This window comes from Bufo gargarizans, chromosome 7 (assembly GCF_014858855.1).
Source record: "Bufo gargarizans isolate SCDJY-AF-19 chromosome 7, ASM1485885v1, whole genome shotgun sequence".
Taxonomy (NCBI): domain Eukaryota; kingdom Metazoa; phylum Chordata; class Amphibia; order Anura; family Bufonidae; genus Bufo; species Bufo gargarizans.
Genome location: NC_058086.1, coordinates 167,521,279 through 167,534,147, shown reverse-complemented (window position 1 = coordinate 167,534,147; position 12,869 = coordinate 167,521,279). Strand labels below are relative to the sequence as shown.

Below are 12,869 nucleotides of genomic sequence, written 5' to 3'. Positions count from 1 at the left end.
ATGGTGAGAGGCGCAGGACTAACACTACGACATGCAGTACTTCTAGTCCGGCTGCCTCTCGCCGTGCTGCCGCCGGAACCCCGCCCCCGCCCCCATTATAGTCCATAGGGACGGAGCGGCAGTCCGGAGGAACACGTGAACTAGCGGCAGGACGGATCCGACAGGCTCTTCACCCGCCGGAACAGCCTGCCAGACTCCCCTGCCGCTAGTGTGGAACTAGCCTTAATTATATTTTGAGAAGCAGCGAGCTGTAAAGTGAGAAGTCTCCACTGCTGACCTCTAGTGGCCAAAATGAAAAATATAACATTTTAGAGTCATAGAAAATAAATGTAACATTCTATGAGACTATTGTGGTGTGTCCCATCAGATGCCGTATTACGGAGGTGCTCACCCCTAGAGGAGCATATAGCACCTACAGCTCTGTATTATGGGCCCCTGGGGACCCCTGGTGCCTCCAAACAGGGTCCATAGACAGGAGCATAATAAGAGCTGTCTATGGAGACGGGGAAACAGCATCATATTGTATATTTACAGCCTATGGATTGTACTTGTAGGGAACTACAACTCCTATCATGCAGTCGTTGTGTCTGGTATTGCAGCTCAGCTCAGGTTGACGTGAATGGGGCTAGGCTGCAATACCACAAACAACCTGCAGGCGGTGACCCGCTGTCAATCACAGGATCTAGGGGATCATGAGCTCCCATAATGCACTTCTGTCTGGTAACAGAAAATCAGCAGAATGTTAAATGCAGCTCTGGCTGTGAATGGAGCAGAAGACACAAGGTTTGCAAAGGAAAGAATTTCGGAAGCTTTTCTGTGTTTTTTCCTTTAAGGATGATGTCGGGGAATATTTATGCTGTTAACCCTGTGTGTGCTGACCGGACCTGCCCAGATATCCGGCCTTTGCTTCCATACTCTTGGCTGAGTCACATTATCCGCTCCTCAGATCTCAGTTACATCAAACAACTGTTTCTATCTGTCTGGCCGTATGTGCGGCGCAACAGCTGCGCCCGGGTGACTGACACCAGCAGACGTCGGCCATATTAACCGCCCTGCCTCGGCACCTTGCGTCATCATTTTTACTATTAGATAATCCAGCATTGATCTCCAACTACTACTCCCAGCATGCCCTGACAAACACTTCCCTATCCAGGACCTAATTCCTCCACACACAATTAGGGCTCATGTACACGACCGTATGTATTTTGCAGTCCGCAAAAAATATGGATGACGTCCATGTGCATTTCGCATTTTGTGGAACGGAACAGCTGGCTCCTAATAGGACAGTCCTATCCTTGTCCGTAAGGCCTCTTTCCCATGGGGGTGTGCACCCCGTTGCCATATTGCGGACTGCATTTGCAGATCCGCAATACATGGGTGCCATTCCGTGGGCATTCTGCATCACGGATGCGGACCCATTCACTTCAATATGTCCGGAGATGTGGAATGGTGCGGAACGGAACCCTACGGAAGCACTACTGAGTGCTTTCGTGGGGTTTCATCCCGTACTTCCATTCCGCAAAAAGATAGGACATGTTCTATCTTTTTACGGAACGGCTGAATCGCATTCAAGTGAATGGGTCCGCGATCCGCTGCGGCTGCCCCACGGACTGTGCTCGTGCATTGCGGCCCGTGGGAAAGAGGCCTAATGCGGACAATAATAGGACGTGTTCTATTTTTTTTTGCTGAATGGAAATATGGACATACGGAAATGGAATGCACACGGAGTAACTTCCGTTTTTTTTGCAACCCCATTGAAGTGAATGGTTCCGCATATGGTCCGCAAAAAAAACCCGGAACAGACATGGAAAGAAAATTCGTTTGTGTGCGTGAGCCCTTAAAGCAAGTTCTGCTCAATCGAATTCACTCACATTATGGGGGTAACGACATTAAACTTCACCTCTGGGGCCGCATACCGCATGCAGGTTCTCCGGGATGAAGAAAAACATGGCTGCCTTCTTCCGAAAACAGCGCCGCACTCCCACAGGTTGCACCTGCCATGGCCGCTCATCTCCATTCATTTAAACAGAGCTGAGCTGCAATTCCAGACTCGGTCTCTGGGCAGGTGTGGCGCTGTTTATGGAAGAAGGCAGCCATGTTTTTCTAATTCTGGACTAGACCTTTTGTCATCGTGTCCATTTGGCGTACATTCAGGACTTTTTTTTTCGTTTACATTCCGTTTTTTGCATTTCGTATACTGACTGTATACGAAACCATTCATTTCAATGGATCCGCAAAAAAAACAGAAGGTACTTCCATTTCCATATTTCCGTTTTTCCGTTCAAGATGTCCTATAATTGTCCGCATAACGAACAAGGATAGTACTGTTCTATCAGGGACCAGCTGTTCCGTTCCGCAAAAAAACGGAATGCACACGGACGTCATCCGTATTTTTGGCGGATCCGCTTTTTGTGGACCGCAAAATACTGAAAAAGCCATACGGTCGTGTGCAAGAGGCCCGCTGTGTAAACGGGCCCCGAGGCCTCGACTTTCCCACCACGACCCGGTGACACATTGTAACCAACAGGAATCGCATTCATGCGATGGGAGAGGGAGCTGCTCGGGGCGTGGGCACGCGTTTTTGGTCACGCACCGGTAATGGGATTCAAAATTGGGTATTTTTCTTGTTAGTTTTATTAACCTGGATTGCAATTGAATGCCCCTTCTAGTGAGCGGCACTGTGCCACTGTGACCCTCCGCCAGCCCGTGGTCCTATGCTTGGCACGTAGCGCCATTTTCTTAGGAAGCGTTAAGTGATTTTTTGGCCTTTGGGGGGATGATTGGCAAACACATGGAAGCCCTGGTATGGATTGTGGAGATGGTGCCCTGGTTGGCATCGAACCCGGTGCTGAGAAATGTGAGGATTTTATATTGCTGGGAAAAGTTGAGCTGCCCTGTGCCATCCAATCAGTGCGGAGCGCGGCGTCTGCTCTGCTATGTGGGATGTGCCAGTGGGAGCAGGGCTAGGGGCAGAGCAGGCGGCACGGGCTGTGTGCGGTGTGCAGCTCTCCAGCAGACATGCTCTGTGGGCTCAGGAAGGATCTGCACTCAGATTTTGGTGAGTGGATCTCTCTTCTCTCTTCTGCGCTCTTGGGGTATTAGGCTGAACCCTACTGATTGCCAGTCTGTGCCCTGTGCCATCCAGTAGGCATTATTGCCATGCCTCAATCGCTATCAACTTTGCAAAGGTGAGGACTGTCTTCAGATGTAGCAGAGCTGATTTTATTAGCTAGAGATCATATCTAGGGGGGCTGACGGGGGTAGTGCCAAGTGCCACAGGGGGCACCAACCAACCTTTCTGCCTTGGTCAGGGTAGATGCCTAACTAGGGCAAAAAAAAAGCGAGTCAGTGACTAATTCAGCTCTGCTACATCTGAGTATTTGTGACTGTCATTGTCAGGAATGGGGTTGAGTCGTTTGCACCCGGGCAGCGTCTTCCAGTGACGGGTAGCAGTGCGTGGTGTAGCTGAGCTCTGCTATGTCTTTGAGGAGTTTGTCACGGTGCAGCTGGTATTCTGGGAACGTGAGGGGTTTGGTTGTGCAGAAAGTGAGAGGAATTCTAAATATAATAAAAGATCGTCTGCTCTGTCGTCGTCCCCATGAGAAGCTGATCAGTGGGGAACCTGGAAAAGCTGGGTGACTACCAATGCTGCCTCTTTTTCCTTCTCGTCATCCGGTTTCCGGTTCTTCTGAGGGGCGCGTTACCTGGTTAGACCGTTTTACATCCGTCCGGCCCATAGACCTAGCTCAGTAGATCAGGACTCTAGGAAAGCGGAGTGATTTCCGCGCTGTGGGGCTGTAATGGCGGCGTCATCCAGCTTTCCTATGTTCCTGAACGGCATATCAGCCTGACTGTAGGAAAAAATACCATTCAGGTCTCTGGGAAAGCGGGGTGTGCGAACTGTAACCCAGCTTTCCCAGAACCAGATATTGGAGCTAGAAGAGGAATGTTTCGGGCAGAGGGGTACAGTGCAGGGTATAGGGGCAGCACGGCCTGGGGTCTGTCTCATGTGCCCAAGAGCTTACAGTCTACACCTGATGGGAGGGGGTCATGCAATACGTAGAGGAGCTGCCCTTCGCTGCAACGCAGCCCCCTTTATCTGTCAGAGCTGAATCGATAGCAAACATTTACGGTTGATGAATTGAATGCCATAAATGCAGTCGAGACTGACACAGACGCAGAACTGCAGGAGCTGCAGTGTGTATCTACAGTGTGCGTCTGCGCGCCGCTCAGGATCTGTGGAAAGCTCGGTGCCATTTTCGGTTCTGAAGTTCCCAAGATGCTGCTGCAGGAGATTTCCGGAGTGCAGGTGCAGCACAGTCCTGAGGATAGGAGGCAGCGCTTCCATATGATGAGGGCAAGGGTGTAGGCATGGGAGAGGAGGGGGCCCTAGAGAGAACCAAATGTGGCCCCCCCGTCTCGAGAAAGGAGGTCCCAGGATTTCAGGGGTGACCCTCAGGCCTCATGTACGCAAATGTATTTTCTTTCCGTGTCCGTTCCGGTTTTTTTGCAGACCCATTAAAATGAATGCAAAATAAACAAAAAACGGAAGTTACTCCATGTGCATTCGGTATGTCCGTATTTCCGCTCCGGAAAAAATAGAACATGTCCTATTATTGTCCGCGTTACGGTTAAGGATAGGACTGGTCTATTTAGGGCCAGCTGTTCCGTTCCGCAAAATACGAAATGCACACGGACGTCATCCGTATTTTTTGCAGACCGCAAAATACATGCGGTCGTGTGCACGAGGCCTCAGGCTGATTTCGTCCCTTTCTTGCGGGTCCTGTTATTTTACCCTCGATGGTAAGAAGGGGACAAAATCAATCTGAGCTAGAAAGTGCCATATACCTGACGAAGGAAAAGATGTGGAAAGGTGCAGCATGGCGGATAGCTTTGTAAACAATGACCAGTAAATTTTGTAATGCGCCCATGTTTTACAGATATACAATAGGACATATATACAGGTCTCTGTGCACCCCCTCCCCCGCTGATTAATGTACGTGCTTTCCTGACCTGGTTTCCTATATGTCTGTATACTGACCCCCAGAAATGTTTACATTACCCATGCTGAATGCCGCCCCCCTCACCCACATTCCACTTGCTCACAGCCACATGGAAACCTATTCAATACGATTTTTCTGGTCGGCTGCTCCTCCATTTGGTTATATCCATATTAATTATAACCGGACACATCCAGGACCTCGTTACGTCCGGTCCCGGATCATCCTAAAGAGAGAGAATGCTAATTACTCTGCCCGCTAACGTGACGATTGCAAAATAAGTATATTATGGATTGTACATCACAGTCCCCAGTCCTGGCTGCAGTTGATGATCTGCTCCCCCATGCTTTACATTGCAGCTTTACTCCGGCCCATCTCATGCTGGGGGTTGTAGTTGTATAAGCTATAGTACCTCGTATAGAGACGACTGATTCACACAATCGGATCCCCCTCGTTTCTCCTGAACCCTCTGCCCGGGGCCGGAGCCTTATTCTGCAGGGTCCCCCCCCCCCATAATAATGGCGCCCTGATCCTGACCGCCCAGCACAATAATCAGAGGAGGAGTGGTGTGAATGTCGACATTATAACCACAGTGAACCATTACATCGGGTGAAAGGCGCAGGGTTAATGGGCAATTAGATCAGAGCTGATGAGTGATTTTTATCCTTCGTACGCAGTTCGCAGACCCGTCCTCTGTCACTTACAGGAGGGAACGTCTCATCCGCCGCGCTAATGACCGCAACGATGCTAAGCGCCGAATATTGCAGATGTGAGAACCTCCTAGTAATGAGCTGATCTGCGGAGGAAGGGACCAGATAGGGGAAAATCTTCCAATATGGCAGCCATGCATCATGTCCTCTGGTCGGTGATGATGTGGTCACATCTTGGAGGCCACGTATGCACCCCCTCCAATATGGCAGCTATGTATCCACCCCCTCCAATATGGCAGCTATGTATCCACCCCCTCCAATATGGCAGCTATGTATCCACACCCTCCAATATGGCAGCTATGTATCCACACCCCTCCAATATGGCAGCTATGTATCCACCCCCTCCAATATGGCAGCTATGTATCCACCCCCTCCAATATGGCAGCTATGTATCCACCCCCTCCAATATGGCAGCTATGTATCCACCCCCTCCAATATGGCAGCTATGTATCCCACCCCCTCCAATATGGCAGCTATGTATCCCACCCCCTCCAATATGGCAGCTATGTATCCCACCCCCTCCAATATGGCAGCTATGTATCCCACCCCCTCCAATATGGCAGCTATGTATCCCACCCCCTCCAATATGGCAGCTATGTATCCCACCCCCTCCAATATGGCAGCTATGTATCCCACCCCCTCCAATATGGCAGCTATGTATCCCACCCCCTCCAATATGGCAGCTATGTATCCCACCCCCTCCAATATGGCAGCTATGTATCCCACCCCCTCCAATATGGCAGCTATGTATCCCACCCCCTCCAATATGGCAGCTATGTATCCCACCCCCTCCAATATGGCAGCTATGTATCCCACCCCCTCCCACCCCCTCCAATATGGCAGCTATGTATCCACCCCCTCCAATATGGCAGCCAAGTATCCACCCCTTCCAATATGGCAGCCAAGTAGCCATACCCTTCGATATGGAAACTATTTGGGTCATTTATTAAGACCTACGTTTTAGACGCCGGTCTTAATCCCGTGCACTGGCGGTGGAGCCTCTACATAACTTCGGTGCATCCACCACCGGTCTAAACCTACACCAGCTTTCTTGCTGGCCTCTTTCACACTTGCGTTGTCCGGATCCGGCGTGTACTCCACTTGCCGGAATTACACGCCGGATCTGGAAAAACGCAAGTGAACTGAAAGCATTTGAAGACGGATCCGTCTTCAAAATGCGTTCAGTGTTACTATGGCAGCCAGGACGCTATTAAAGTCCTGGTTGCCATAGTAGGAGCTGGGGAGCTGTATACTTACAGTCCGTGCGGCTCCAGAATGACGTCAGAGTGCCCCATGCACATGGATGACGTGTCCATGCGATCACGTGATCCATGCGCTTGGGGCGCCCTGTCGTCACTCTGGAGCGCCCCGGGAGCCGCACGGACGGTAAGTATGCTGGTCCCCCGCTCCCCGCTACACTTTACCATGGCTGCCAGGACTTTAGCGTCCCGGCAGCCATGGTAACCATTCAGAAAAAGCTAAACGTCGGATCCGGTAATGCGCCGAAACGACGTTTAGCTTAAGGCCGGATCCGGATCAATGCCTTTCAATGGGCATTAATTCCGGATCCGGCCTTGCGGCAAGTCTTCAGGATTTTTGGCCGGAGCAAAAAGCGCAGCATGCTGCGGTATTTTCTCCGGCCAAAAAACGTTCCGGTCCGGAACTGAGGACATCCTGATGCATCCTGAACAGATTTCACTCCATTCAGAATGCATTAGGATAAAACTGATCAGGATTCTTCCGGCATAGAGCCCCGACGACGGAACTCTATGCCGGAAGAAAAGAACAACGCAGGTGTGAAAGAGTCCGGTACCATTTTCTTCTCCCAGTACAGGTGTAGAAAATGATGAATGAGACGGGCCCGCCAGTCCGCCCCTTCTCAGCCCCCGCCACACCTGACGTGAGCAGGAAATAGTTGGAGATTGTGGTGCAAATAACCTTTGTGCCTCAATCTGCACAAAAAATAGGCAAATTTCTGTTAGTAAATGACTCTCTATGTATCACACTCTCCACTGTAGAAACTATGGGGGTCATTAACTAATCTGAAATACTGCTAAATTAGGCGTATTTCGGGCAGAGATGGCGGCACCGGGTCTAAAATTGTGAGCAGTGAAGGGGACGGGGCGGCCTCTCATTTTATCATTTTCTACGCCGGTTTTAGGGGTAGAAAATGGTCTAAATGTAGGACAGCGAGGAAACTCTTACATTCAGAACTGGAGCTGGATACACCGAAGTTAAAGGGAGGCGGGCGCCATCCACCGTCGGTGCAAGGAATTATTAAGACCGGTGTCTAAAATGTGCCCATATGTGTTCACACCCACCTGTATGAATGTATGTTTGTATCCTTTGGTATGGCGCCCATGTATTCACACCCCATGACGGTCATATGGCAGCACAGTCACACAGTATGGCGCCCATGTATTCACACCCCCATACAGTCATATGGCAGCACAGTCACACAGTATGGCGCCCATGTATTCACACCCCGTACAGTCATATGGCAGCACAGTCACACAGTATGGCGCCCATGTATTCACACCCCGTACAGTCATATGGCAGCACAGTCACACAGTATGGCGCCCATGTATTCACACCCCATACAGTCATATGGCAGCACAGTCACACAGTATGGCGCCCATGTATTCACACCTCATACAGTCATATGGCAGCACAGTCACACAGTATGGCGCCCATGTATTCACACCTCATACAGTCATATGGCAGCACAGTCACACAGTATGGCGCCCATGTATTCACACCTCATACAGTCATATGGCAGCACAGTCACACAGTATGGCGCCCATGTATTCACACCTCATACAGTCATATGGCAGCACAGTATGGCGCCCATGTATTCACACCCCATACAGTCATATGGCAGCACAGTTACACAGTATGGCGCCCATGTATTCACACCCCATACAGTCATATGGCAGCACAGTCACACAGTATGGCGCCCATGTATTCACACCCCATACAGTCATATGGCAGCACAGTCACACAGTATGGCGCCCATGTATTCACACCCCGTGACAGTCATATGGCAGCACAGTCACACAGTATGGCGCCCATGTATTCACACCCCGTGACAGTCATATGGCAGCACAGTCACACAGTATGGCGCCCATGTATTCACACCCCGTGACAGTCATATGGCAGCACAGTCACACAGTATGGCGCCCATGTATTCACACCCCGTACAGTCACACAGTATGGCGGATGTGTTTTAGAACTGTTCGGTGAATGCTGCATTTTGTGGGATTTCAGTGCCACAAAACATCCTGAAATGCGCCAGCACCTGGATCTGGTCTCTTCTACAATAAAGATGTTTCCTTTTTCTGGTAACATTGCAGTAATCTCACACGGACGGGCGCTCGCCGCAGGTTCCCGCACCTTGGCGTTCCCAGCCTGGTAGATGTCACATACGGTATTTGCACTCTCTTCTGACTCCTATTTGCTGCCTCTTAGCACAGAGCAGGTACTGGGATAATCCGAGTCTGTGAGCAGAATTTTGAGATTTGCATAATTCAAGCAAAAATATATGATGTCCTAGATTTATGAACTAAATTGTGTTAACTCTTCCCAAGTCGCGTTACAGCAATCGGCGTATAATACAGGAAACGCATCGAGCCAATTCTCGAGAGCGGAAAAACCATTTTCATGCTCCTGTTCTTCTTCTAACAACCTCGGCTGAAAGAGATAATTGACGCTCAAGGTGAATTTGTACATCTGCTGCTTTATGTAATCCGCCTGTAAAGAGGGGGCTCGTATTAGCTACGGCACAGATGCCCAGGTTATACCAGCATGCTCCATATCACTGTATACAAGAAGATGTATAACTTATACCAGCTGTACATATATCATTATATACAGGAGATGCCCAGGTTATACCAGCATGGTCCATATCACTATATACAAGAAGATGTATAACTTATACCGGCTGTACATATATAATTATATACAGGAGATGCCCAGGTTATACCAGCATGCTCCATATCACTATATACAGGAAGATGTATAACTTATACCGGCTGTACATATATAATTATATACAGGAGATGCCCAGGTTATACCAGCTGTACATATATAATTATATACAGGAGATGCCCAGGTTATACCAGCTGTACATATATAATTATATACAGGAGATACCCAGGTTATACCAGCTGTACATATATAATTATATACAGGATATACCCAGGTTATACCAGCATGCTCCATATCACTATATACAGGAAGATGTATAACTTATACCGGCTGTACATATATAATTATATACAGGAGATGCCCAGGTTATACCAGCTGTACATATATAATTATATACAGGAGATGCCCAGGTTATACCAGCTGTACATATATAATTATATACAGGAGATGCCCAGGTTATACCAGCATGCTCCATATCACTGTATACAGGAAGATGTATAACTTATACCAGCTGTACATATATCATTATATACAGGAGATGCCCAGGTTATACCAGCTGTACATATATAATTATATACAGGATATACCCAGGTTATACCAGCTGTACATATAGAATTCTATACAGGAGATGCCCAGGTTATACCAGCATGCTCCATATCCCTATATACAAGAAGATGTATAACTTATACCAGCCGTACATATAGAATTATATACAGGAGATGCCCAGGTTATACCAGCGTGCTCCATATCACTGTATACAGGAAGATGTATAACTTATACCGGCTGTACATATATAATTATACACAGGAGATGCCCAGGTTTTACCAGCTGTACATATATAATTATATACAGGAGATGCCCAGGTTATACCAGCTGTAAATATATAATTATATACAGGAGATGCCCAGGTTATACCAGCTGTACATATATAATTATATACAGGAGATGCCCAGGTTATACCAGCTGTACATATATAATTATATACAGGAGATGCCCAGGTTATACCAGCTGTACATATATAATTATATACAGGAGATGCCCAGGTTATACCAGCTGTAAATATATAATTATATACAGGAGATGCCCAGGTTATACCAGCATGCTCCATATCACTATATACAAGAAGATGTATAACTTATACCAGCTGTACATATATAATTATATACAGGAGATGCCCAGGTTATACCAGCTGTACATATATAATTACATAGATGCCCAGGTTATATAATTTCTCTCTCAATACATAAACCTTCTATATGATTATATATTAATATCTTCTGGGTTTTTAGCTTTGGCGAAGCTGAATTCTCTCTAATATTTGCTTAGCAAGACCATTTTTAGTAAATTAGCATTTCTCAGTGGGGGCTCCACCACTTCCTTTAAACCAATTATATTCCACAAATGATTGGCACTGTGGTTATATGGCGGCTTTATGATCAGGATCTGAGGATTGCACAGATAAGAAGCTGCCTCCTTAATTCCGTTTATTTAAGAACTTCCCTTTATTATGGGATTTATTTATTGAACGCGATTTACATTCGTGAAACCTTTCTGAACATCCTTGCAGGGAGGAGAAGGAACTTAATAACAAAAACCAAAATGGCTCCCCCTAGTGGCTGGTTTTTGCCCTCCTGGGGGACACTTGTAGATGTCATGGTGCTAAATACTGGAGTGTGGAGCCGCAGCACCCGGGCCCCTGAGACTGGTGGGTGAGATGTAGCGTCCCTTTATTTTCTTTGCACTTGCAGTAAGTCATCGTATTCGGCCACACTAGCATTTGGTGCGGACCCGTCATGGATCTGCACAGACGGATCCGTTCAGATAATACAACCGCATGCATTCATTCAGAACGGATCCGTTTGTATTATCTGTAACATGGCCAGGACGGATCCGTTTTCGATTGTGCCAGGACGGATCCTTTTTCGATTGTGCCAGGACGGATCCGTTTTCGATTGTGCCAGGACGGATCCGTTTTGGCTCAGTTTCGTCAGGCGGAGAGCAAAACGCTGCAGGCGGCCTCCAGAGCGGAATGGAGACGGATCGGAGGCAAACTGATGCGTTCTGAGCGGATCCTTTTCCATTCAGAATGCATTAGGGTAAAACTGATCTGTTTTGGACGCTGAGCCGTGAACGGATCTCACAAACGGAAAGCCAAAACGCGAGTGTGAAAGTAGCCTTATGGTGTAGGTGACCTGGAAGGAGTTAAATTTTTCTCTGTGTAAAACGCGATTTGCCCCCTGTTCCGCTGCTCATGTGAGGATACATTTAGACCAAAGAGAAGCCCGGGGTGTCGGGGTCTCGGTATGGCAGCAATGTCGGAGCTGTCACAGTTCAGCTGCAGTTCTCGGCTCCACAAGGTTATTTAAAGATGGGCCCGGTGCCCGTGAGGGTTGAGGAAGTTCTGTGTAGATGGTTTACATTACACGAGCTGCTGATATTCTCTGTGCTGGATCACTGCTGTTCAGGCGCCACCCCGGCCATGTATCCCTTATTCTGGAATCCTTCCTCGTGTTCTCCAAAGACAGACTGATGGGGACCTTAGATTGTGAGCCCCATTGGGGACAGTCCGATGCTTATGTCTGTACTGCGCTGCGGAATATAGTAGCGCTATATAAGTGCATACAATAAATAAATAATTGTTCCTAATAATTTAATTTATTACTGATGAGAAAGAAAGATGTGTCCCCCCCCCCCCCCCCACTCTTTTGGCATTGGGAAGTGTCAGTGTATATATTACAGCCGGGGTCTGCACTGCCCCCATAGCGGTGCCATCAATAGTGTCCACGTAGGGATCTGCAGTAATCATTGTCATCTCCAGTAATCTATGGGGTCTCCATAGGCATCTACAGTAAACAATGCCGTCACTATAGCGGTCTAGTGTAATCCATGGGGTCTCCATAGTGGTCTAGATTCATCCATGGGATCTCTAGTAATCCATGTCGCCACCATAGGGGCCTGTACTACAGTAACCCATGTCATCACTATAGGGGTCTACACTACAGTAATCCATGATTGCTCCATAGGGGTCTACAGTAATCCATATTATCACCATAGGGGTATGCATTACTGTCATCAATGGTGTCTCCATAGGGGCCTAGATTAATCCATGGGGTGTTCAGTAATCCATGATGTCTCCATAGGGGTCTACAGTAGTCCACAGTGTCTTCCCAGGGGTCTACAGTAATCCATGATGACCCTATAGGGGTATACAGTAATGCATATGTCTCCAGTA

At 48.1% G+C, this 12,869-nt stretch overlaps 1 protein-coding gene across 4 annotated transcripts in view; it reads left to right on the top strand.

Annotated features, from left to right (window-relative positions):
- Window positions 1-2,974: 2,974 nt before the first annotated feature.
- The window catches only part of GRIP2 (glutamate receptor interacting protein 2), a 59,592-nt gene continuing 49,697 nt past the window's right edge, over window positions 2,975-12,869 (top strand). For all 4 annotated transcript variants that reach the window (XR_006390861.1, XR_006390860.1, XM_044301077.1 and 1 more), the window contains exon 1: window positions 2,975-3,058. Coding sequence is in view for 2 of the 4 variants with exons in the window: in XM_044301077.1 (XP_044157012.1) it covers window positions 3,019-3,058 (40 nt within the window). In the remaining 2 variants the exon portion in view is untranslated. The remainder of the gene's footprint in view (window positions 3,059-12,869) is intronic.